Source organism: Equus przewalskii, chromosome 12 (assembly GCF_037783145.1).
Source record: "Equus przewalskii isolate Varuska chromosome 12, EquPr2, whole genome shotgun sequence".
In the NCBI taxonomy this organism is placed as follows: Eukaryota; Metazoa; Chordata; class Mammalia; order Perissodactyla; family Equidae; genus Equus; species Equus przewalskii.
The window spans coordinates 23,152,868-23,179,832 of NC_091842.1; the positions used below are offsets into that span (position 1 = coordinate 23,152,868).

A 26,965-nucleotide genomic window follows, 5' to 3' on the forward strand; every position below is an offset into this window, starting at 1 on the left:
TTTAGGCTTTGATTTATAACAGGGGTCAGCAAACTACAACCGCAAGCCAAATCTGGCCCCCAGCTTGTTTTTATAAATAAAGTTTTATTGGAACACAGCCATGCCCATTTGTTTACATATGGTCTTTGGCTGCTTTTGTGCTAAAACAGCAGAATTGTGTAGTTGATTCAGAGGTCATATGACTCACAGAGCCTAAGATATTTACTACCTGGCCCTTGAAGTTTGCCAACCCCTGATTTATAGTTTCATTATGTGTTGAAGACCTGCACATCTACGTTTACATTTTTCTGAGTATAATGAGCTAATCGGGTGGGAGGTACAACATGAATATGAAATTTCTTAGTGAATTTTCTTAGTGAGATTTCTTAGTAAATTCTTCATTAAAATACTTAAGAGTAAAAATGTTCATAGTAAATGAAGCATTAGATATAACTTTAAAAAATATGATTTGTGCCAAATTGGATGCTCCCGGGAGATCTGGGGGCATGATCACATCAGAGTGCCAGCCTCCAGTAGTGAAAGAGGGAAGACTGAAGATTTCCCCATAATTCCCATGGAGACCTGTTTTGGGTGGCAGTGATTGTACAGATTTTAGTGGGCTATACCAAATGGGATATTCTAATATAGGCAGTCTAGAGCATGATCTTTTTATTTAACTATGACTTTTAAAAAAATTTCCATCCCAAGTGCTCTAATTTACTATTTGATTTAAGAAAGGGATGGATGGATTTTTTTTTTTTAGTGCGTTTTTAAACACGGTAATTAGGAGCCTTGCATCATTTCTCACAACAGCCCAATTTTGAATTTTTCTAAGTGGAGCTATTTTTAGAGAGGAAGCTGAAATATACCTCTGGGCTCTCCAACCGTGCTGAATGACTTCACAGCTGAAAATGAGCCAAGGTATACCCTAAACTGGCATCCCAAAGGAGGAGGGTTAACCAACTAGTCTAACTTCCAATAACTTTTTTTTCAGGAATAAAATGTGTAATTTGCACATGTTATAAATGGTTAATAACTTTTTCTGATGACACCTCAGCTTTTATTTTTAAAAAACAAAACGACATTGGTGTGTTTGTTTGTTTCCCAATAGATGCCCTCCCTAGTGCCCTCACAGGTGGGGAAGGTTTCCAGGACTAAGGTCTGTAACCCCCAAGCAGCTTGCCCCACAGCTCCAAATGCTCCTGCTTAGCCGTGTTGTGCATATGTGCTTTTGACTTTGTGCTCCGGAGCAGCCATTTGACCCCATGCCAGCCGTTCCGTAGCATGTAGACTTTACTTTTGTGTTTATCAGAAGCATTTTGAGCTGCAATGCTCCAAATTCAAGACGTAGGTGTCAGGAGATTGAGAGCCCGATTTCAAGCCGCTCAGATAAGATAGTAAGAATGTTTTCTCTCTTATTGGTAAGTCTTTCACAAGTGTTCTGCTCTTCTCAGTGTGATTTACCTGTCATTGATTGGCTCATCAGCATCCAACCAAGGAGGACTCGGGTGCAGTTAGCACAGAAAATTGTTTCCCTTGTGTCTTGAGCTTTAATTTTTAATTTTATATCTTAAGTGCAAGTTAACTGCATGGAGCTTCTTAATTCAATGTTTGAAATTCTCAGGACCAAAAGAAAAATCTTCCTCCAAAGATTCCCACACTAAATTCCTTTGCATTCTAGCATGCTTACATTTTGCTTTCTTAAACCACAGGAGTTTTTTAAAAGGCACCGTGAGGCTCATCTGGACCATGCCTTCAGGTCCACATTTGGATGGCATAAAGCTCTCATTATGTGTACAATTGCTTTCATCGGCAGATTTGAGCCTTAAGCCTTTAGTGGGCCCCACAGCTCTGGTGTGAGTAAGACTTTCTGTAGGAACCAGAAAGGGGAACAAGAGTGCAACCTTTAAAATGTAGAGGAGGACGCAGGAGTCATTCCACCTTCCCATCTCCTTGGTGATTGACCCAGAAGTCTGGGGCTCCCCAGTTGAGTGCGGAAGTCATTTACAGAGTGAAGCGGCTAAACCCTAAGTAAGGCTGAGCCTTTTAACACTTCAATTCTTGTGACACACCACAGTTTTTTCCCCAGATCTTTTCTTCCATTTAGATCTTTTCTTCTACAAACCAGAATTTGGTGTGTTCTTTAATACCATTGTTACCTGGGGTGTTTTTATTCCAGAAGGTTATTTTACGACCTCCTACAACACTGTAATTCACACTGTAATACTCTGTACTTTATAATTATCAGATAAGTGAAATTTTATATTAAAGATACTTTTCCTGAAGATATTAGCTAAATGTTTAAAAACCTATCTATGCTATAAATTCTCCTAACTCAAGAAATTCCAGGTCACCACGATTATCTTTGTATTATAATTTCTTAAAATCCCCTGGACTGCCATTAAAAGCACACAAAAGGCCAACATTTAGAATTTATGAATCCGCTAGGGTTGATCATGCTGCTATTAGCCATTCTTGGATATAGCCATTGGGTATTTCCAGAAGAAAAAGTGAAACTGCCTTGGACAGGCAATTCTTTATTATGGCATCATGTTTTCACTTGGAAAACTTTAGACAGACAACTTCCTGATAACAGGTTATTCATTTAGAGCATTTAATCTTAAAAAGTTGAATTAAAGCCTGGGGTTTAAATAAGCTCTTGGGGGAGATTATTGCTGCCAAGCAGGTTTGGCAGGAACCTTTGGCAGCTCAGCACCAGCCCTGGAGAGTGGAGGGATGCTGGAGTCGTTATGGAGTCTCTTCTTGTTGTTACTATAGAAAGCAGTAGGATTTTAGCTTTGCAAGTAAAAGAGTTTTTACATCTTGCTGTTTTTAAAGTAATAGATTTTAGCAAAGAGTGTTCTAATTTAAACATTTTATTAAATAATTTAGATGTATGACCTGCCATATTCAGTAAGAACTGAAATTGGAATATTTAATGGTAAGGAAAAAGGCACCTGATTGGCCAAAGCATTTTTGCTACTTTATGATCATATTTGTGGACTAATGCCTGTTACTAACCAGTCACTCTAACCACGCCTGCTTGCATCCCTACTAATAGTGCATGCACTAAAGGAGGCTGGCTTCCTTCATGCTTGCTGTCAATTACTCTGAGTACTAAGTGTGTTCACAGATGTGCGACAGGTGGTCATGGGGCTGGTCTTGTTGCTTCTTTAATTTCCATTTTTTTCTATACCAGGCAGGCTTGAGGTATAGTAGAAAGAATATACGTTATAGAGTTGGACATGCCTGAATTCAAATTTCAGCTCTCTGTGTAACATCAGGCAAGGTACAACCTGGTTGATCTGTAAATCTGATGTCTGTGAGAATTATTGTCGAAGAGATTACATCAGATAAATAACAGCATCTAACAGTTCTTAATATACAGTGGACCTAAATAAATAGTAGCTATTTATTATCATTTTTATCTAGAAAAAAATAGGTAATCAGAGTTATGGATTAGATTCATAGGTTAACATTTTTAAAACTCATATGCCCAGACCCAGCCTTCTAGGACCCAGATGCAGGAGGTCTGGGGCCCAGGCAACCATATTTTGATTCTGATGCACCACTTGGTTTTCCTAATATGGGTTCTTTCACGGTTTAAAAAGACAGTGCTCAGGAGTGGAAGATAATTTCTTAATTTAGTGAGCCTGAGAATACCCATGAGTCATTCGTGCACTGTGTGCTGGTGTACCAAGTCAGTCTCTTAGCAGTCAACAAAAACTCAACACTTTGCTGGTTCTCATGGTGTTCTTTTTAAAAATTAGACTGTTTTTATATCATGAAAGGAATGCATTTAAAAAAATAATCATGGATATTAATGAAAATTTTGGAACTAAAAGTAAGAAGTCCCCTTCTACAGTTGAAGAAGTCTACCATTCATATTCTATTTTTTTCCTCTTTTTATTCTGAAAGACAAAGGGGTACATGATCATAATTATTTTGCATATGCAGATTTTGACCTTGCATTTTTATTTTACTTTACATCATATGCTCTTTCCCATGTTATAATGTAGTTTTTATAACCATCTTTTTCAATGACTGCATAATATTTCATTATTGCTCATAGTTAGACATTTAAGTGCCTTTTGCTTCTACTTGCAGTTTATTTTTAGTAGATATCAGAATCATGTCATTATACACATCCACTGAGACTTGAACAGAATCTCTCCTTTGACTAAAATAATAAAAAGTTGGCTCAAAGTCTTTTATAGACTAGAAAGACTCTCACAGCCCTAGAAAACTGATGAGGCGTAACAGGAAGTCATTCTAGTTTAAAGAGGGATGAATGGTGAGCAGAGGGTTGTTGGTTCACCCTGCAGTTGTGCCTGAAGTGTTTAATTTCAAGGATGTATTTGGATCCGTTACTCACCAAAGTGACTGTCAGAACAACTTGGGACTTTTTGAGGGGCAGGTTTATAACCCAAAGCGCATATTCAAAATTGTTGACGTGACAAATAAACCTTCTAGCACCATACCCTAAATTATAGAATGCAGTTCTGGCCCTTGGAGGGCCCACTTCCTGGATCACAAAACTCAAAAAAGGAAGGAACCTGGTTACATTTGTCTGAGCCCCAGATCAGTGGTGAAGTGCATCACGTTCTGCCTGTGAGCTGAGGCTGCGTGCAGCGCCTCTCTCTCTGGTTTTTGTTTTTGTTTGTTTGTTTTGGGTAAGGAAGACCAGCCCTAAGCTGACCTCTGTTGCCAGTCTTCCTCTTTTTTCTTGAGGAAGATGGTCCCTGAGCTAACATCTGTAGCAGTCTTCCTCCACTTTGTATATAGGATGCTACCACAGCATGGCTGAGCAGTGCATAGGTCCGCACCCAGGATCTGAACCTGCGAACCCTGGGTCACTGAAGTGGAGCAAACCCAACCACTACACCACTGGGCCAGCCCTCGGGGTTTTTGTTTTTTTGTTTTTTTTTAAATAAAATATCTGTCCTACAAACTTTACTCCAAGCGGTATGCTCAAAGACCAACCCTTCTTGGAATGCATATAATGAAAAGGAATGCCTCATGTAAATTCATAGCCAGAAAGTTTTAGAAGTGTTTAAAAAAAATAAAGAAGGTTCCTACAGGTTTCTTTCGAAAATAACCCTTTTTTCCTTTTTACTAAAATGAACCTGAGTGTCTAAGACTCACCCCATCAGCTCCTCAGATACTGTCTTCTCTCTCAGGACCCTCACCCAAGGGCATATAGACTCCTTTGGGAAGGAGGAAAAGCATTCTGCTGAGTAAGAACCAGATGCCAGAGTCTCGCCCGCCTGGCTTTGATCCTCTGTGAGGAGTTGTGCCTCTCAGTCTCCCTTTCTTCTCTCAACAGCAGCACTCATGCTGCCTTAAGGTTGTTTCACGGGGTTCAGCGATCTGATGCAATGACCTGTGTGGTGCACTTAGCACCATATCTGGTAGATAGTAGCTGCTCAATAATGTCAGCTGTTCTGATGAAGATTAGTCTATTTCTGGAAGCTGGTTCTCCACCCATGCTGTGATCCAGTAAGGTTTTTTGTGTGGAAACAGATTTGCTGTTTTCTTTCAAGAAATGGTTCATGTGAGAATGAGAGAGAAGCTGGGGAAAGAAATGTACCTGCCAACCTCAGGCAAACCAGACAGTGGCGGCAGAGTAAAGGAACTTCCCTTGTGCTGCCACCACACATTTTTCCCCTGAGTATATAAGTATGTTCATCATAAATAGTTACGGAAATTCAGAAAAATACAAATCCAGAAATTATTTGTATGCGATATAAAAAGAAGATTGCAAATTTGTCCTCTGAAAAGAGTCTGTGCTGATAGGTGTTAGCTTGCATGTAAATCCAGGTATTAACAGGTAGAATCTAATTAGTATGTACAACACCTTTGCATCGTGCATCCCCCAGCAGGCATGTCTGTTCTGTAGTTCCTTGTAAACTCTTTGGGCCAAGAAGAGACACTGGCTGGTCACACCATCTGTCTTATTGGGTTAGGATAATGGTAAAGGGATTGAATTTGCAATGGATTTCTTGTACCAGTGTTGCCTTTGAGATGCGGCTACTTCTTTACCTGAGGCTGTAGGAGGGGAGGATTGAAAAGATGATTGACTCTTCTGTCAGTCTATCTGTCCATCCAGCCATCCAGCCAGCCAGCCAACCAACCAGCTATAAAATTTATTGAGCAACTGCTATTAGCCAATCACTGTTGTAGGCATTGAGGACACACTGTGAACAAGACAGATATGGCCCCTGTCCTCATTGACTTCCATTCTGATGAGGACAAATCTGAGATGTCTTCTATTCTGTGCACACAGATCACCCTCAACTGCGCCATTGGATGGTGCAATTCAGCATAATTCAGTCATAAGACTTGAATTGCCTGAAATGGAATTCAGCATCTGAACTCTTGGACACCTTGGCACCTCCATAAATCTAGAAATTTCTCTGACTTGTGGTGCATAGGAAACCTTGAGGGACCGGTCTGCCAACCCAGCAGTCATTGAGAGAAAAGCGATGCCCCAGGAAGTACAGCTCAGAACTGTAGGGACGTGTGGGGCCAGGAAGTGGTCTCAAAGCAGTGAGCCTCCCAGAAGTGCACCTGCATTTGCCACCTCTGCCTGTGTGGATGAGGAGCAGGCAAAACAGAAGTACTGTCAAAAGCAGCTCCCAGCAAAGGCAGACGTGGTGTAACTCTGTACCACAACAAGTACACCTCCACCTCCCGCTCTGGCTCCTCCCTGCTCCCTACCAGGCCCAGCTCTAACCTGGCAAAGTGAAACTGCTACAGATCTGAACGTCTCCCTTCTCTCTTGCACCAGCCCTAGAATATCTAACAAGGCTCTCATCATTTGTTAGAATCCACATCTACTTAGAGGAACAAATTCTTCCATCTTAATTAGGGGCTGTCTCCTCCTCTTGACTGTAGGCTTCATTAAAGCTGGGTCTGTCTTGTTCACTATCGTGTCCTCACAGGTGGAACAGTGCCTGGCATGGGGCAGGTGCTCAGCAAGTATTTGTTCATGAATGAGTGAATCTGAAACTCACCATCCTAGGAAGAGGGCTGAGATTGGTGAAGGTGTCTTTTTGTGAACTTAGGAATGAGGGACAATGACTTGAGGAACATGTATTTGCCATCTTGCTAAAGGAATTCCAGCCAACAGAGTAAGACATGAAAAAGGAAATTGGAGGCATGAATATTAGAAAGAGAAGAGAAAATTAATATTTGCAGGAGATTTGGTGGTCTACCTCAGTGATTGTCAACCAGGGGTGACAGCGCCCCCCCAGGGGACATTTGGCAATGTCTGGAGGCATCTTTGGTTGTCACACTTGGGGAGAGAGGGCATGTGCCAGGACACCTAGTAGATAGAGGGCAGGGATGCTGCTAAACATCCTACAGTGCACAGGACAGCCCCCACAACCCAGAGTGACCTGGCCTCCAGTGTCCTTAGCCGAGGTTGAGGGCATAGCATTAATAATGGCAGGAAAACTCATCAGCCTCAGAGGAGGGAGCTCTTTCCAGTGAAGCTCATCTAGTCCTGCAGCCCAGATGTTGTCAGGAGGTTTCAATTAGTGCATGAGAGGGATTGGTAAGAAAGAGATCTCCTTTCCTCAATCAGAGCAAGGAAATCCTTTGAAGCTTGTATCTCCGAGGACTGCCATGGGTTCGCAGAAAGGAGCACCAGAGCCAGGAGGTAGGGCTGTGCCACGTGGCTGCCCTCGGGTCTCAAAGGCTTGACTCAACTTCTAAGGGCTGATGGTGCCTCTAGTAAGGGAATGTGTGTGCGCATGGGCTGACCCTTAAACTTTCTAGCTTCTCTTCTTCTCAGAGTGCCCTCAGGTGGCCTCTTGGGTATTACCAGGCATTGACACCATGTCTCCTCCTGTTTTTGTCCAGACACCAACTCTAGGGTTTCAGAACCGCTTCGCAGCATCTTTCCTGAAATGCATTCAGACTCCGCAAGCAAAGACCTACCCGGCCGCATTCTGTTGGATATGGACAATGAAACAGAAAGTACCGCCCTGTGAAGAAAGCCACCTCCCAGCCGTTGACCCCTTCCAGCCAGGGAGTGGAACAGGGGCAGGCAGACTTTTATCTTTGCAGACCAAACAGTGAAAAGCTTTCAGTGGAGGGAAAAAGGCGGCCTTACCATAGAGAACTGCCTTCTCAGAGCCTGAGGAGCAAGCAAGGCTGACACTTAAAGCTGAATGACCTGTGTCGTGAAGAAGTTGGCTTTCTTTACATGGAAAAGAAATCATGCCAAAAAATCAAAGAGAAAGAAAAAAAGAAATACCTGGAGTGGAAAGAGTATCCTTGCTGAGACGAGTCTGGGAAGCTTTCGTCAATGCAGTAATGCAGGCGGCACCAGTGGCAATTTGGAATGAATGAGAAGCAATGCGTTAACTCTTTATTTAATAAAACACGTTCATTATGCAAGTTGCCTGCTTCCTGCTACTTGGACTGTCATTCTCACGTACCTGGAGGGAGGTGCCTCTCCTTCAGACATGCTGCAGAACCATTTTGTATGAAGTATAGTCTGTGTCTCCCTGATCCCCTCTAAGCCATGAGCATTGATGGTGACTGCTGGATCTGTCACCTCAGCAAACTGGATGTGACTTGTGCCTTGTTGGATTGCCAGAATGTAGAAAGGAATGTACTGTTCTTTTCTTTTTTTTTTTAAACAACGTAATTGCTACTTGATAAGGACCGAACATTATTCTAGTTTCATGTTTAATTTGAATTAAATGTATTCTGTGGTTTATATGAAAACTTTATAATTCTTGGAGGCAAAACTGTGGATTTTGTGTGTATGTGTGTGTGTGTGCATGTTCATGTAACCAAACAGAATTGTGATGGGACATCTAGGGCTCTAATTGTGACTGTAGCAGTTTGAAAGAGTGGAGAGCAAGGTAACAGCAGTGAAAGCAGCCACCAGGTGCCCCAGAGACCTCCGAGACTGGCTGTCCTTCCTGAATGTTCCGTGGAGAAGGCTCTTCCTTTGCTCTTACCAGTTTTGACACCCTTTCTTGTCCCTCCAGGGACACTTGGACTCTTGGAGGCCGACTCCCAGTCATTCAGGCCCATGGGCCTAGGGCAGAAGTCAGAAGCCATTACTATCCATGGGAATTCCCTTTTCCAGTGACTGGAAGCCACTTCTTTCCCGGGATTGAGATTGAAACCAAGTGAGACCAACAGTCTGGATGGCTGTTCTGACGCCAGCCCCTCTGTGTGGCTCAGACTTGGTGGTCTTCTCTTGCGAGTACAGAGAGACATGCTGCCAACATTGGCTGCCCAGAGCCATTCCATTGATAGAGTTGTTTGCTAGTTGCATCAATGACCTGTCCCCTGCTTAGAAGACATTGGACCTCCTTCCACTATGAATTAACAAGTTTAACTTGAAAAGGGCAATCACTTTCTCCTCTTAACTCAAAGCTCCTTGTGCCCCCAAAGTGCTCCCTACACTTACTAATTACATTGAAAATATGTGCCTATAGACCCTGTTTCCCCCATATCTTAAATTTATATATGTTAAGGCTCACTCTTTCCCCCTATACACCATCTATGTTCTTTTTCTCTACCCCCTTTCGCTATAGAACAAACCTGCTAGCCAAAGCTAAGGTCTCGGTGTCAGGTGCTCATCAGTGTTGGCCCCTTCAAGGAGCCTGGCTGTCCACAGTCAGCATCTCTGCAGCACCTTGGAGGTACTTTCTCCGTAATGCCTGAGCACGCACTCAGGAGGAAGCTGGGACACGGGGCTTGGTGCCTGGGGACCTGGAAGGTCCATGGTGAATGTTCTCGCCAGAATGTCGCATGTGTTTTGTTGTTGCTGATTCTGAAATACAACAAACCATACCCTCATTATTTTAAGAACAGCATTCAATTTCACTCTCCCATTGTTTTTATAATCTTCCTACCCTAAGAGCTCCAGCTAAGGAAAAATGAAACTTTTTTTTTTTAAAGATTGGCACCTAAGCTAACAACTGTTGCCAGTCTTCTGTTTTTTTTTCTGCTTTATCTCCCCAAACCGCCCCATACATAGTTATATATCTTAGTTGCAGGTCCTTCTAGTTGTGGGATGTGGGATGCCGCCTCAACGTGGCCTGACGAGCGGTGCCATGTCCGCACCCAGGATCCGAACCCTGGGCCGCCGCAGCGGAGTGCGCCAACTTAACCACTCGGCCACGGAGCCAGCCCCAGAAAAATGAAACTTAATTTGACTCTGTGTGTGTGTCAAAAGTAGATACCCAACTGGGGCTACTGGCCGTCCTCTTGGATGGTCAGTTGTGATGTGGACTTGGTGTCTCAGCTTCGGACATTCGGAGCTGTAACTGCATCATGGTGGAAGCATCTCCAAGGTTACCTCTGCTGGGGGAGTCGCTACATTGCCATCACTTTCCCTTGACACCACACATAGTAGAGCCTCTTGTCATCCTACCACCGTCAGAAAGATAGGAAAGTCTGTAGTCTAAACTCGTAATGGCTTTCCCCGACCATCTAGGAGGTACTGGTCTCTAGACATCTGCCCCTTCAGACTATTTCTTTCTCTTCTCTATAGAACAATTTCTCATAGAAAGTTCTAGCCCTGTGTGCTCAGGCTTTCTGTTCCTGCTCCTCTGCCCACAGCTACACCAGGGTGAAGGACCTGTTCCTCACACCACACCTTGCATTCAACACTCATCTAGCCTGTTCTCCATCCAGCATTTTGGAGATCGCAGGGGATCAGGGCAGGCCCCTGGCTGCCCTGATTGTGCTGGGTTCTCCCCTGTGAATTCCTAAGTTCAGATGCAGTTGGACAGACTAAATTCTTGGGGCTTCTTGATGGCCCTGGTGCCTGGGGGCTCCACAGATGGACCCTTGTCCCCCTCTTGGGGCTCTAGCACCCAATGCTCCCCCAAGCCCGGTGAGCCCCACAAGTGCTCATATTTGGAGGTCTTAAGACAAACCCTCCTCTGACTCCTCTATCTGTGGTCTCTTCCCACCATTTCCCTACCCGCACCATATCGCAGGGCCTTTGCCTCTTCTCACAGGTCGTACTCTACCATCTCTTTGCTGTGTGGTCCCAAGTGTGACTCCCAGTCTAGGAGTCTTGCATCAGACTGGGCAACACCTCAGTGACAAATGTTTCTACACCAGTGGCTTCCACTTCTCTAATATTGTAGTGGTGGAGCTAGGAAGGAGGAAAGATCCACGGGCATGGGGAAGCCACTGGTTCTGAGGAAACCAAAAGGCAGAAAGTGGTCCAAACTGCCTAAGCTGCCACCTAAGGGGAGCAAGGCAAAAGGTGGTGCAGAGTGGGGGCACCTCTCTCTGGAAGCCACTTTTAGAGATGTCTCTGTAATCCACCCTCCCACCCACAGCCCATCTGTGTCCTTGTGGCCATTCTCTATTTCCTGCCCTGGTACCCTCACAATAAATTCCTTTTTTTGTTTTTTTGCATAAATTTTCTTAGGTTTGTCTCTGTTGCCTGCAATCAACTGACTCTTACTTGATACACTCCCTAAAAGAGGCTCTCCTCTTCTGCTCACTCCCAGACACATGGCTATGGCTATACAGACCCCTTACAACTCCACAGGCAAACTTTCCCCTTCCCACACTCTCCCCACCCAACCCCACTCTTATCTATTGCTGTGTGACAAATGATCACAAATTTAGCAGCTTAAAATGACACACATTTATTATTTTACAGCTTCCGTGGGTTAGGAGTCCTTGCACAGCTTAGCTGGGTCCTCTGTGTGGGTCTCACAAGACTGCAGTCAAGGTGTCAGCCAGGGCTGGGGTCTCATCTGAAGGTATGACTAGGGATGGATACGCTCCTAAGCTCTTTCAGGTTGTTGTCAGAATTCATGTCCTTGTGGTTGTAGGACCACAAGGTCTGAGGGCCCAGGCTTCTTGCTGACCATCATCTGGAGGCTGCACTCAACCCCCAGAGGCAGCCTGCAGTTCCTGGACGTGTGGGCTTCCCCGGTATGGCTGCTACTTCATCAAGCCAGCAAGGACAGCCTCTAGAAGGAGTCTGTTAGCAAGTCAGAGTCTTAGATGATATAACATAATCATGGACTGACATCTTATCACCATCACCATATTCTATTGCTTCGATCCAGTCGCAGGTTCCATATACACGCAAGGAGAAGGGATTACAAAAGGGTGTGAGGAGCAGGAGACGGGGATCATGGAGGGTCATCTTAGGGTCTATCCGCCACACACATCAAAACGTCATCACAAATGACACCTATGGAGGTATATTTGAACCAAATACTTTTTTGGAAGAACAAAAAAAAACTGGAGTTCTGTTTTCACCCTCTATACTTGTATTTGAATTCAGTTTTTATGCGCATCAATAAATTATATTTGAATGACCAAAAAAATATTTGCTTGTCATTTCATAGTAGAAACTCAGCATTTTTGTTTTCATTCAAAGACGCTTAGAATTGAAGCCATGTCTTTTAAATAATTTCTGTGTGACCTCCAGGTAAATATTGACGGCTTACTCTTCCATACACTGGCCTAGACCCTGGGGAACCAACCTGAACCGTACAAACATGGCCTCGGCCCTCAGGACGCTTGCAAACAAACCCGGGAAACAGAGAGAGAGAGTGTGGAAGGGGAGGAACTGTGGAGCACATGGGAGGAAGGAACAGCTTGTGCAGTGGCCGGGGGGTGAGAGAGAGTGTACTAGTAAAGTGGGAGGTGGGCAGCGGGCAAGGAATAAGGCTAGTGAGGTAATAGGGTGCTGGAGCATGAAGGGCCTTCTACCCCAGGTTTGGAAGTTGCCCAAGGCCAGTAGGGAGCTACTGAGAGAAGAGGAGAGTGATAGTCCCATTAGTATTTTAGATCCTCGTGGCTGCGGTGCAGGAAATGGATTACAGCGAGGGCCAGACTAGAATCGCTGATGCCAGCAGCCTAAACTAAGGTAGAGGCAGTGGACGGATTAACATATTGTTAGGGAGGCAGAGTCAGCATGATTTGGTGGCCAGTTAGGAGGCTGGTGCCAGCCATCCAGGGGAGAGATGGCAGTGGCCTCAGTGTCTATAGCAAAAGCTCTCAGTAAAACACACTTTTGACCCCAACCAACGGCAGCAGAAGTCATGGTGTGATGGTCCAGAGCAGCCACTGAGGCTTGGTGGAGGGGCAATTTGGGGAAGCCTCCTGGGCCTCCCACTCCCCTCCTTTGGCCCTTGGAGGGGACGCTCAACCTCCCCTGGAGCCCACTTGCCCAGACACCAGATCAGGCTTGTCAGGAGTCAGTTACAGCTATGTGAATAGCAGCCACATTCGTGAACAGCTCCCTACATAGACCCTTTCCTAAGGAAGGCTGACATGTGCCTTTGTCCACCCCCAGCTCTCACTTGGATTGGTGTGGAAGAGCCAGGCCTCCGACAAGGGTAGCGGCCGAGCTAACACACTGACCTTTAGACCAAGTGGTCCAGGTGCTGAAGGCATCAGGTAGGAACTCAAATGATACCACTGAGTTACTAGGGAGCCGATGGCTCCTCAGCCCCAGGGTGTTCTGTCCATGTTCTTTTGAAGTCCAGAAATTGGGGTCCCTTGAGAGACTATTCCATTCTCCGGTTGTCAGGCTGGTAAGTGGTTCTAATCTACCCTACCCTCCTCCTTTATCCCAGGACTAGAATAATAGCTCCTGGCCCTGGGCTTCCCCAGAGATGGTCTCAAGGCTCCTTCTGTTGCCCGGCCCTTGCTCTTAGCTGTGCAAACAGCCCCTACAGTTCATCCCATCAGACCCCATCAGGGCCCGAATAGGGAAATTAGAGTGGCTGGCTCCACACAGGAGTGGCTGCTCTTCAGGTCAAAAGCCCCGTTGCCCCTTGGCCAGTAGAGATTCATTGTGGAGTTGCTCATCCAGGCTGCTTGTTTTCAGGAAGTATCATAGTGGGGAGTTAAGCAGAGAAACACAGGCTAAGCCAGAACTTGGGAAGTGCCCACAATTCCCTGGTTTTCTTATAGCACAAGATTCCAGGACCCCCACTCGGGTCTACTTCCCAGAGATCATATCGAGGAGCAAGGATGGCAGTGAGAAAACATTTGGGGACCAGCTATTCCTTCACCCGAAGCCAGCCACAGTGGAAGGTGAGATAGAAGGCAGGTCCCATTCCTTGCCCTTCAAAGATGAGCTGGGGAAAGTTCAAGTGCTAACGTTTCAGCCCAGGAGATGTGGGTACTGCTGGGCTGGGAGGTCTTGGGGAATCTTTTTGTTTATCTGTTTGAATTTAGCTGTGATGTTGCCTGATGGACAGAAAGAGTGAATAACGAGCCTTTTGAGACAAGGAAGCTTTTACACGTCTCTCCATTTTCCAGCTCCTAACCTTCATTCCCTCTTAAGAAGAAAAGAGCTAAAGGTCACGTTGAAAATGTCCCATAAACACCTTGGAAGCCTCATGGTAAACAAACACAGCTTTATTCTTTTTCTTTCATTAAAAAATTGGGACATTGATAACCAACTGAGAGCTTCGGCCCCTGGGTTCACCACACATTAAGCAAAGTAGCCCCAGAGAAAGAGGGCACAGCTAACGCAGACAATGAGGTTGATGTCCAGAAGGGTTTTCACAAGGGGGTTTTCTTCCAAGGAAACTATAACAGGCTCTGCTTTGCCTGGAGGCTCCTTCTTGCCCTTGCTCTCCATTCCACAGAGCCACAAGATGGCTTTCACCACCATGGATGGCTTTTGGGCCACGTCACCTAAAAAGAACCCAAATAAAGATCCTAAGGATGGGCTGTGTCTCACAGAGAAGGGAGAAGAAGGGACCAACTTGGTGTGCCCCACGCACCGTGATAAATACTTTACCTACCTTTTCTGGAAGGTATTAATGAAAACCTTAATTCTGGGAGATTGGTATTTTCAGACTTTTCATCATTTTCAGGTGAAGAATTTCAGATGAAGAGAGAGAGGCTCAGACTACCTTGAGCAAAGCCACGTAGCTGGTAAACAGTGGCAGGGGTGGGTTTAGGACCCACCTCTATCTGAGTCCTCTTTCACACTGCCTGCCAGGAGGCTGAAGAGAATGGGCACTCCTGTGGGAAATGACTTCTCCATTCCGAGCTGGGGGTGTGGACTCAGCTGCCTATAGAGCCAGGCAGGTGGTGTATCCAAGTCAGGGGCAGCCAATTTGCTTATTAAACATGTCAAGGTATTCTTCACCTCTACCAAGAAATATTCTCTCTCTCTCATTTTTCTTGAAACACGTGGCCTTCGGGACCTATGCTTGAGTTTCCCACTCTCAGTTGACATGGGTTCACATCCACAATTATTTATTTAAAAAAAAAAAAGGCCAGGTGTCATAATAAATGACCACCACAGGCTCAGGGTCCGGGAGACAACAGGGGCTGGTGGGGACCTTGACTAAATGAAGGGCACATCTCAGGTCTAAGGGGCAGCTGCTTTATAGCTCCAGACAATTTTTGCCATGTAGACATGTGGGCCCAGTTTTGCCACATCTTCCCATGTTTCAAGAGAAGATGGAAATCTGGAATTTTATGTGAAATCTCCCAATTTTTATTGTTTTTTTTCTCTTAAGATTTTATTTTATTTTTTTTCCTTTTTCTCCCCATAGCCCCCTGGTACATAGTTGTATATATTTTTAATTGTGGGTCCTTCTAGTTGTGGCATGTGGGATGCCACCTCAGCATGGCCTGATGAATGGTGCCATGTCTACACCCAGGATCTGAACCAGCAAAGCCCTGGGCTGCCGAAGTGGAGAGCATGAACTTAACCACTCGGCCATGGGGCCGGCCCCAAAATCTCCCAGTTTGTAAATAACTCACATTTTATTAAAACAGTAGGTGGGCTAAACCATAGTATGTCTGCAAGCTGCCAGTTTGAAACCGGTAATTTAGAGAATGCCAGGAGTACTCCAGCCTACTGTGTGGGGTTTTGTGAAGATTAAATGAAACGTATTTTAGTAAGCATTCAACAGGTGTTTGCTATTATTACTCATTTGAGACACTTGTTGAAAGTTACTGAAGAATCCACTTTTGGTGGCCAGAGAGTGGGGAAGGACCAGACTCTGGGAGTCAGGGGATGCTAAATTCCAAGTCTGCCCCCTTTCCCTTTTCTGGCTTGTGATTTGATAGAAAAATCTCCCCGTATACACATAATGGTTCTTGAGGCTCCTACTGTCACTGAGGAGAAAGGCAACTCACAACTGTGGGTTTTGGACGTGTTTTCTTGAACAATCTCCAAAGGGATGCTGGTGCTGCTGGCTTCTGGTGTCCCATTCTGAGGGAGTGGCAGGGGAGTTGCTGGTGGCACCTGTTCCTTCTGGACCATGGGGTCATGACGAGTAAACCAGGTCAGGCGACTGACCTAAGGAGCAAGGAGGAATTGTGAGATTGGGGTAGGGCGCTGTCATGCCTTTCTCCCATCCCCTGCCCAACCCCGAGTTCAGCCTTCCCATCCGAGTCCGCTCCCAGTCTCGCCCTCTCCCTCCACCCTCCAACAAGCTTCAGCTCCCTGCACTTCTCAGATCAGTGGACGTTTCCCCCACTCATTCTCCCATCTTTCTTTGACAATCCTAATTCTCCTGTTGGGAACTCACCCTCCCTCATTCTAGTCCCCAGAGCTTAACCCTAGCCCTGGGGTATTGTGGGACCAGCAATCAGCCATTCAGCTCATCCACTTATCTGGCTATAGGGATTGAATTTGTTCATGGGTAATCATGGAAACGCTGAGACAAAAATACTTATGCTTCTGCTTAATGAGACTAAGAAGGATATACCCCTAGAAGCTGCTGGCCCCACCTGGGGCCTGAGAATAGAAGCAGAAGTGAGAGATGGATTCTGATGGTCTTTTCCGAGTCCCAAACCAATCTGTCCCTAAAGCCCAAATCTAGACTGTTCCGCTTTTTGAACAATCAATCCTCTTTTCTTAAGCCAGTGTGGGTCCATTTTCTGTCACTTGCAGCGAAGGGTCTCAATGGATAGAGCACGAAACTCAAATGTACCATTTCCTTGGAGGGCGGCTCTGTGAACCAGCTCACAGTGGCCGCAGTGGTCAGAGTGATCACAGACAGGACCATGGAGAAGTAGAGGTAGTGGACATCCTTCACTACGGCTGGGCGCTCATCCAGCTGGTCACACCGAGGCTGCGCGTAAATAAAGTCTAGCACCAGCCGAATCAAGCCGACGAGAAGGCCCAGGATCAGACCTGAGAAGGCACCCTGCAAATCAGAGGAAGGCCATCTTAGAGACATCCAGGGCTGTGGGGTGGCCGGCTCAGGCCTCCAGAAACCTTAACAAGCTGTCTCAAGAGCTTCTCTTTCACTGCAGGGAGCAGTAATTTGAGAAGAGTTGAAGCAACTTATCTGTTTATCTTTTACAGATAATCAATTATGTATAATTCACTCATTTGCTGTTAATTCAACTTCCCTGTTTAATGACAAAATGCATCAAAATAGAACCCCCATTGCTTTTTATTCAAAGTCCAGGTAACACCCTCCCTGTATCTTCCTCCACAGACCTCACCCTCCCTAATGACACCCAAGTCAAGACATCCTCATGTTCCGCCTTCGGTCCCCTCCACGCCCATCCTCTCCCATCCTCAGGGGCAGCACCTGGTTGTCACATGGTGGGGGCTGATCCAGATCTACCTTTTCATTGGTCCGCTTCCAGAAACATCCCATGATGAAGACCACAGCCACGGGCGGCTGCAGATAGGAGCTGATGGACTGGATGTAAATGAAGAGTTGGCCACCCTGGCTGGCCTGGACCACAGGGATCCAGAGGATGGAGACCAACACGAGAAGCAGCACAAACACCCTGGGGCCGGGCAGGAGAGACCTCCATTAGTGCTGGCTTCCCTGAACACTTACTTCTCTTCTTTCATATAGCTGTATTGAGGTAGAATTTATACGCCATTCACCCACTGTAAACATACGGGTCAGTAACTTTTTGGTAAATTTATAGAGTTGTGTAACGATCACCACAATCAAGTTTTTTAGAACATTCATCACTCCGAAAAGTCCCCTCATGCCTATTTACAGTTTATTCCTGTTCCCACCCTAAGAAACCACTCATCTGCTCCTGTCTCTCTAGGTTCACCTTTTCTGGACATTTCATATAAATGGTATCATACAATATGGTCTTTTATGGCTGGCTTTTTTCATTCAGCATGTTTCTAAGGCTCATCCATGTATCAGTATTTCGTTATTTTTTTTTTTTTCTGAGGAAGATTAGCCCTGAGCTAACATCTGCCACCAATCCTCCTCTTTTTGCTGAGGAAGACTTGCCCTGAGCTAACATCTGCCACCAACCCTCCTCTTTTTGCTGAGGAAGATTGGCCCTGAGATAACATCCGTGTGCATCTTCCTCTAATTTATACATGGGACGCCTGCCACAGCACGGCTTGATAAGCGGTGCATAGGTCCACACCCAGGATCCGAACCAGCCAATCCCCATCCGCAGAAGTGGAACGTGCGGATTTAACTGCTATGCCACCGGGCCAGCACGTATATCAGTATTTCATTCTTTTTTTAATGTTGAAAAATATCCCATTGGATCCAAATGCCATTACATATTCTTGTGTACCCTTCACCAGTCAATGGACATTTAGATTGTTTCTACTTTTTGGCTATTATAAAAAACGCTGCAAAGAACATTTGTGTACAAGTCTTTGTGCAGACATACGTTTTCATTTCTAGGAATGCAACTGCTGGATTGTATGGCAAGTTTATGTTTAACTTTTTAAGAAACTGCCAAACTGTTTTGAACAGTTGAATCATTTTACGTTCCCACCTGTAATGCCTGAGAGTTGCAGTTTTTCCATTTCCTTATCTGTCTTTTCGATTATAGCCGTTCTGGTGGGTGGATAGTGGTATCCCACTGTAGTTTTCTAAATTACAGTCTGATTTGTAGATTATTCTAGATTACAAATCCTTTATCAGATATATGGCCGGCAAATATTTTCTCCCAATCTGTGGTTTTTCTTCTCATTTTCTTAATGGTGTCTTTTGAAGTGAATTTTGATGAAGTCCAATTTATCATTTTTCTCTTTTATGAATTATGTTTTTGGTGTCATACCTAAGAACTCTTTCCCTAACTCAAGGCTGAGAAAGCCCTCAGGATGCACCTTCTTGAGGCGCAGAGCCCCCAGACGCTTATTAAAATTTATGTGCCTTTCCTCTTGGTCATTTTCATTCCCTCCCATTAGACTTCAGCCCTGGTGGTCTAGTGGTTAAGATTCTTGCTCTCACTGCCATGGCCTGGGTTCATTTCCCAGTTGGAACCACACCACCAGTCTGTCGGTTATCACACTGTGGCAGTTGCGTGTTGCTGTGATGCTGAAAGCTAGCCCACTTGTATTTCAAACACCAGCAGGGGCACCCATGGCGGACAGGTTTCAGCAGAGCTTCCAGACTAAACAGACTAGGAGGAAGGACCTGGCCACACCCTTCTGAAAAAATTGGCCATGAAAACCTTATGAATGGCAGCAGAGCATTGTCTGATCTAGAGCTGGAAGGTGAGAGGATGGTGCAGAAACACCGGGCAGGGTTCTGCTCTGCTGTCCATAGGGGCGCTGGGAGTCAGAATCCACTTGATGGCACTGACAACAGTAGACTTCAGGACTTGACCTTGATAGAGAAACCTTCCCCCCAGTCTCCTCTTCTCTTTCACCTGGCTAACTCATATTCACCCCTCAGGTCCTGGTCCAGGTTGGGGACTCCTCCTCTGGATGCCTAGGTCTCCTGGCTCCCCAGTTAGAGCACTCAGTGGGCTTATGTTTTCCTGCTTACTCATCCTTCTCTTCCTCTAGCCCCACAAAGGCAAAAACTGGGGAGTCTTTTCTTTTCACTGCTATGTGCCCGGCACCTGGCAGAGGGTAGGTGCTCACTGAACATCCCTTAAATGAATGAACGACTTACTCATACACGAAGTCCTAAGGTACCTCACTTTCGCTGTCGGAGGAGGACGAGCCACCTGGATGGGTGGGCTTTGCCTCTGGGGGGGCTCAGCTTACCCCTCCCTGGGCATCTGGACTTTTCACTCCCCTGCCCGGCCCCACCCAGGAAGACCTTACCTGCCCACAATCATGAGCTCCTTCTCAGATGCCCGAGGCCGGATATGATTCCAGAGGTCCATAGTGAAGATGGTGCTGGCACTGTTAAAGATGGAGGTGAGGGAGGACATGAGCGCCGCCACCATCACAGCCATCATGAGCCCACGGAGCCCTGGGGGCAGAAGGGAGGTCTATGGGCCTCAGGCTTTTTCTGCCAACAGCTGCTGCCTTCACTCATGACCCCATTTCCCCAGGCCCGTAGCCAGCTGATCCCTATAATTTCAACTCTGAGGAGGCAGAACCTCAGGGGTGGGGCCGTGAGGAGAGACTCAGAGGAGCAGGTCAGGCAGAGCTGCCTGAGCTTCATGTGGGGCCCCTGGCTCTGGGGCTCAGTCCTTCGGCCCAGAGCCCATTCCCTCCCACGGCCCTCCCATCTTGTCCCTCCCTCAGATCGGAACCCAACTAATGTCCTCCTTTCAGGGTCTCCAGGGGACTCAATTCAGGGGTGAGGAGACACTACCTGTAGGCAGGAGTTCCAGCACAAGTTTGGGATATGCGATGTCAGAGCAGCCGGAGGGGTTGCCACACACCTTCTGGCAGATTTCTGGATCTGCACAAGCCACTTGATCTATGGAGAAAACAAGGCCCAACGCTGAGCACACAGACCCTCAGAGCCTCAGGCCTATCCAAAAAATGGCCTGACCCAGACCAGCGCCAGTAGACAGGATTATTGCATGTAGGTTTATAGCTCAATGAAATAAAAAAGAGCCTAGACTTCCCAGAAATAAAACCACACATATACGGACAGCTAATCTTTGACAAAGGTGCCAAGAAGCTACAAGGGAGAAATGATGGTCTCTTCAATAAATGGTGTTGGGAAATCTGGACAGCCACGTGCAAAAGAATGTAAGTAGACCATTATCTCACGCCATACACAAAAATTAACTCAAAGTGGATCAAAGTCTTGAAGATAAGTCCTGAAACCATGAAACTTCTGGAAGATAATATAGGTAGTACACTCTTTGACATAGAACTTAAAAAGGATCTTTTCGAATCCTTGTATTCTCAGACAAGGGAAACAAAAGAAAAAATAAACAAGTGGGACTTGATCAGACTAAAGAGCTTCTGCAAGGCAAAAGAAACTAGGAGCAAAATTAAAAGACAACCCACCAATTGGGAGAAAATATTTGCGAATCATATATCCAACAAGGGGTCAATTTCCATAATATATAAAGAACTCACACAACTGAACAACAAAAAAACAAACATCCCAATCAAAAAATGGGCAGAGGATATGAACAGACATTTTTCCAAAGAAGGTATACAGATGGCCAATAAACACATGAAAAGATGTTCAATATCACTAATCATCAGGGAAACGCAAATCAAAACTACACTAAGATACCACCTTACACCTGTTAAAATGACTATAATCACTAAGATTAAAAATGACAAATGTTGGAGAGGGTGTGGAGAAAAGGGAACCCTCATACACTTCTGGTGGGAATGCAAACTGGTGCATCCACTATGCAAAACAGTATGGAGATTTCTCAAAAAACTAAAAATAGAAATACCATATGAACAACCTGTCCCACTACTGGGTATCTACCCGAACAACTTGAAATCAACAATCCAAAGTAACATATGCACCCCTATGTTCATTGCAGCACTATCCACAATAGCCAAGACATGGAAACAACCCAAGTGCCCATCGACCTATGATTGGATAAAGAAGCTGTGGTATATATACAATGGAATACTACTCAGCCATAAAAGACAAAGTCGTCCCATTTGCAACAACATGGATGGACCTGGAGGGAATTATGCTAAGCGAAATAAGCCAGACTGAGAAAGACAAACACCAGATGCTTTCACTCATATGTGGGATATAAACACAGGGACAAAGAAAACAGTTCAGTGGATACCAGGGGAAGGGGGTGGGAGGTGGACACAGTGGGTGAGAAGGAGCACTTACGTGGTGACAGACAAGAAATAATGCACAACTGAAACTTCACAATGGTGTAAACTATTATGAACTCAATGAAAAAAAACCAGCTTAGACTATAAACGATGACCTTCTGACTTAACCTTTCTGAACTTGAGTTGCCAAATCTGTAAAACTGGGACAACAATGTAGTTTTGCTTCATATGATCGTAGAGAGGATTGACTGAGATGATACAGACTCTGAGACATAGGAAGGGCTGAACACACTTCAGCTATTATCATTGTAACTCAAATAAAGCTGAGACCACTCAGCACAGTTTCCTGCCTCAGGATCCATACCCCGCCTGCCCCTGCAAAAAAAAGGAGACACAGCAATTCACATCTTTACTGCAGTTTCTCAGACGTACAAAGCAGAATGGATTGCTTGACACATGGCAAATATTTTTAAAATTCTTCTTTTCCCCATCTCCTTCTCAATAGCTCATGTAGTTCAACGGCACTTCCTCATTTTTAGACTTAGGAAAACTCAACCATCCTGCCTCTGAATTTCTCTCTCCTCTTTTTCTGCATTTCTGTATCAATTCTTTTCTCTCCTGAGCAGCATTCTGATTTTCTAACGTAAACCCATCTAGTCTTCCTGGCATCTCGAGTTCGTCATCCCTGCCTATCATCATAATGAACACATCCCAAGCAGGCAAGCATAGGCCTCCAGCTTGGCAGACAGAGATAAAAAATTACACTAGTGTGTGGCACAGAGGAGGTGCTCGATAAATTTTTGTGGAGGAGAGGCCAGCTATTACATTATTATTGGTCACTCTTCATAACCATATGAAGGAAGTAGAGATTGCTTTTACCATTTCACAAATGAAGAGAAAGTCTCAAAGAGGAGAAGGGACCTGATTATAATCACCCAGCAAGGTCATGTCAGAGGCAGAACTTAAACCTGGGTCTCCTGACCCCCAATCCAATTTTTCAGAGAAGGAAGACCAAAATAGTGTATGCTTCATCCATTTTCAGTCACCATCATCTCAATGCCTACCCGACACCACTCACCCAGCTGGACCCATATTACTTCTCACGTCTCTTTTGCCAGGTGCATCTAGGAATAACTCCCATAAATAACTCCCAGACCCTCGCTCTGCTCAGTCCAAAGGCTTGGGTCCTTCTTCCTCGTTCTGGTCAGTGACACTGCCTTTCTGCTCATCTTTCACGGCACGTGGGAACCACCCTGAACTCTGTTTAGGGGTGGGCATGGAGGCTTCACTGCATGCCACTATCTCCCCTGGCTCTGATGCAGTCTCAACGCCTTGATGACCGTCTAGTTGAGGCCTCAAATTCACAAGTGGCCTCGAATGCAGATGTTCCATGGTATCTCCAGATGAGGTTGTATATTTAGTCTTTAAATTTTTATCTGCATTAAAACTGTAATTTAATAAATGTAAACATTTAAAGTACACTGCAATTTTTATAATCCAATACTGTTTTATCTTCATTTTCTTCTTTAATGTAGCAGAGCACCTAAGAAATGGAAGTAGCCCCAGGCCCTTTCGTCCACTGGGAAACCCAAGGGCTAACTGGTCATGGTAAGATTTCTCCCCTCACTGTCATATTTTCTCAAAGCTGAGAGCCTTCACTCCACTCGCATCCACCAATGGGAAAGGAAATGGGTGCTGTGGCCACAATGGATAATATTAATAGCAATTGCTGTAGAATGAAAGTAGATGCCCCCAAAACTCCGGTTCAGCCTTAGACAAAATTAAGCCTATAGACCAAAAGCGGTATCTGACAAGAAGCATTGAGAAGAAACAATCTTGTTGAGAAAAAATGTTTTTAAGAGGTCAGAGTTCTTGGCTTTTTATGACACTACTGAGGAAGCTTAGGAGAAGATTAGAAAATAGTTACATTCCCAGAATAGTAAGGAGCCTCCCAGGAGGGGCAAAGGTCTTGTTTAAGTTCAAAATCTTATGGGCTCTGCCCTTTTTATTTCAAAGCTCTTCTCTTCAAGGTACACCGAGAAGGAGCAAGACCCTCCCTGGGATGTTTAATTAACTACAGAGTTTTTGTTTAACCTTATAGGAATGCAACCTTCAACCACGGAACACATGACACGCACAGTTTATAAAGCATGTTTGTGGAAGAAAATTGTGTTCGTTTGTGCAGTCTAAAGAATATGTCCGTCGTAGGGAAATTAGTTGGTGCAGCTAAGTTAAAAATGAAACCAACAGCCTGTGATCATTAACCCACCATTCGGTAACATCTGCTCACCTGTCTCGGGTTAATTAATCAACCATTTCATATATGGAGTCAGTTCTCGTGTCAGACCCTCTGATGCTTGAAATAAAGGATGCCTTTAGCAGAGTCAAGTTCAAACATAGCACAAAACCTCCTTCTTCCAAATGCCAACATTCACGGACGGTGCACTATGACTCAGACGCTGCAAGTAAACTGTACATACACCTTCTCATGTAATCTTCATAATTCCATGGGGGGAGATATTGTTATTATAACTATTTTAAAGACAAGTAAACTGAGGGCCCAAAGAGATTCCCAAATCACACACCAGTAAGTGTCACAGACAGGTCTCAAATCCGTAGTTTATGCCAAAGCTCAGGGGGAGATGATTGGCTTTGTAAATAGGTAAATTTCTAGACTCTGTATTTTGTTGCTTTAAGGGTTGTTTTGCTACTCTCTTAATTTCCGTTAGGGTTCCTTCAAAATGTGTGCCATTTCTCAGGTGGGCTAGGTGGAAGAGGGTGTTGTCCAGGCTCATGAGAGCTCAGGATCAGAGCATCCTTTTAGGCGGTTCCAGACCCAGTTGAGATTCAGGTGGGAGCTGGTGGAGCCAAAATGGAGACAGAGGTGGAAAGGGGAAGGTAGAGCGGCTTGACCCCGAGCCTGACGCTCTAGGCCAAGGCTTCTCAATCTTCACGTGGATGTGTTCAAACGGGTCGCTGGCCACCCCCGGAGATTCGGGTTCAGTAGGTCTTGGACAGGGCCTGAAAGTTTGCGTTTCTAACAAGTTCCAAGATGACACTGATGCTGCTGGATGGGGGACCACAGAAGTGCTGGTCTGGACCTTCAAATACACGATGCCCACCTCCCTCTCTTAAATTCTTTTTGCAGTTATTGCTGGTACCACATGCTAGGGTGTTTTCATATAAATTTTATCATCCCTTTTCAGGAGTACCAGATTCATTCATTCATTACTTTACAAAGACTGTAGGGGAGAGGAATACGGCCTTATGTCTCATTTAATAATGATCGTTGATTGGCTTACTGACCGCTGAGAGTGATGGTCAGGGTCTTGTTATTGATATTCCAGATATTGATCCAAAGCTTAACATGTGATTTTCTGAGAAAGACAGTAGCATGATTAAGACTCAGGTTTTGAAGGCAGATGTACCTGGGTTGGAATCCTGGCTCACCCACCACTAGCCAACTAACTTCCAGCAAGTCACTTAACCTGGGAGTGATCTCGATTCCTCTTTTTTCCTTGACCCCCACATCATTAATCTGGTTGGCTCCACTCAAATATATTTTCAAACCATCCGCATGGATCAACTGTTGCCCCTTCACAGAGGTCTTCCCTAGAAACCCTGTCAGGCCCCCCAGCATTCCCTCTGGTGTCCCCCTGCACATTTTCTTCACAGCACTTAGTACCATCAGTGGATATATCACTTATTTATTTACTTATTTTTGTCTGTCTCCTCCACCACTAGAATGTAAGCCCCACAACAGCAGAGATACTGTAAGTCTCATTCACTTAAGGATTTCCAGGGTCTTCTAGAATAAGGCCTGGCAGATAATTGGTTCTCAAAATATTGTTGACCACATGGAAGAATAAATAAATGAATTAATTAATTTCTCTGAGCTCCAATTTCTTCATCTGTAAATAAAAATACCAATAATAGTACCTACCACAAGGCCGTTTTGAGGAATAGATGAGATAATACATGTATAAAATAATAAGAATGAACACTTACATAGTGCTTACCACCTGCCAGGCACTGCTTTAAGCTTTACAAGGTATTATCCCATTTTATGAGTAACGGAATAGAGGCACAAAGAGATTAAGTGACTTATCCAAGGTCACACAGCTATTAAGTGGCAAAGCCAAGATTGAGGCCCAGGCAGTTCAGATCAGAGGCCATATTCACAACCACCACACCCTACTGTAAAACACTTCACGTAGGGCCTGACGCTTTGTACAATAAATATTGATTGTTTTAAGCCACATTCTTTGTTCATATGTCAAGCCTTGCCCAATAGCTGTATATTTTCCATCAAGTCACCACAAACTCAAGATCCCAGTTCTTATTCCCATCTGGGCTTTTCCAAACCTTGTTCCCCTTCTCCAGAAACAGGACTGGTTCTGGGTTCTTCATCCCATCTGGGCTGGAGGAGCACAACCCCAGAGTTTAGCGCCACGGACAACCCCCACCACTGTCCTTCCCGAGCACTTTCCTCCTAATTCTGGTTTTGTTTTGTTTTGTTTTGTTTTTGCAGGGAACATTTCACCCTGAGCTAACATCTGTTGCCAATCTTGCTCTTTTTTTTTCCTCCCAAAGCCCCAGTACATGGTTGTATATCCTAGTTGTAGGTCTTTCTATTTCTTCGATGTGAGCCGCCACCACAGCATGGTAACTGACAGATGGGTGGTGTGGTTCTGCGACTGGGAAGCGAACCCAGGCCACCAAAGCAGTGAGCACCAAACTTTAACCACTAGGCCATCAGGGTTGGCTCTCCTCCTCATTCTTAGTGTCCTAAATTATTTTGACAAAACTTCTGGACCAACTAACCATTTCATCCTACCGTTACCTCTGTGTAACATCATGTAGGATAAGACATAGGGGAGCAAGCTTTCTGCTTTACATTCCCCTTTGAGTTAATAACAGCCTTGGTGGGTACTGGGTTAAGCTCACTGAGGTAGAAAGAAAGGAACTTTCTTCTGTACAGGTCACCAGTTCCTGACCTAAGAGTGACCCCAATAACATCACTCCCCTCCCGCCCTCCCAGTTCTTTTTATCCCCACAGTGCAAACCACATCCCTTTACCACATTTAAAAA

At 45.0% G+C, this 26,965-nt stretch overlaps 2 protein-coding genes across 32 annotated transcripts in view; one reads left to right on the plus strand and one right to left on the minus strand.

Moving 5' to 3' along the window:
• ARHGAP17 (Rho GTPase activating protein 17) overlaps nt 1-12,314 on the plus strand; it is a 91,373-nt gene extending 79,059 nt beyond the window's left edge. For 5 of the 23 annotated variants that reach the window (XM_070568258.1, XM_070568247.1, XM_070568254.1 and 2 more), the window contains 2 exons: nt 2,872-2,920; nt 7,846-12,314. In XM_070568258.1, the coding sequence (XP_070424359.1) occupies nt 2,872-2,879 (8 nt within the window). In that variant the 3' untranslated portion in view covers nt 2,880-2,920; nt 7,846-12,314. Of the gene's footprint in view, nt 1-1,090; nt 1,139-2,871; nt 2,921-7,845 lie in introns of all 23 variants that reach the window. The other 18 variants (XM_070568244.1, XM_070568253.1, XM_070568250.1 and 15 more) reach the window with 5 other exon arrangements.
• A 2,029-nt stretch (nt 12,315-14,343) lies between these two features.
• SLC5A11 (solute carrier family 5 member 11) overlaps nt 14,344-26,965 on the minus strand; it is a 54,729-nt gene continuing 42,107 nt past the window's right edge. For all 9 annotated transcript variants that reach the window (XM_070568267.1, XM_070568263.1, XM_070568268.1 and 6 more), the window contains 6 exons: nt 20,475-20,582; nt 19,976-20,126; nt 17,550-17,718; nt 16,905-17,120; nt 16,105-16,267; nt 14,344-14,643 (listed from right to left, as the gene is read on the minus strand). In XM_070568267.1, the coding sequence (XP_070424368.1) occupies nt 14,438-14,643; nt 16,105-16,267; nt 16,905-17,120; nt 17,550-17,718; nt 19,976-20,126; nt 20,475-20,582 (1,013 nt within the window). In that variant the 3' untranslated portion in view covers nt 14,344-14,437. The remainder of the gene's footprint in view (nt 14,644-16,104; nt 16,268-16,904; nt 17,121-17,549; nt 17,719-19,975; nt 20,127-20,474; nt 20,583-26,965) is intronic.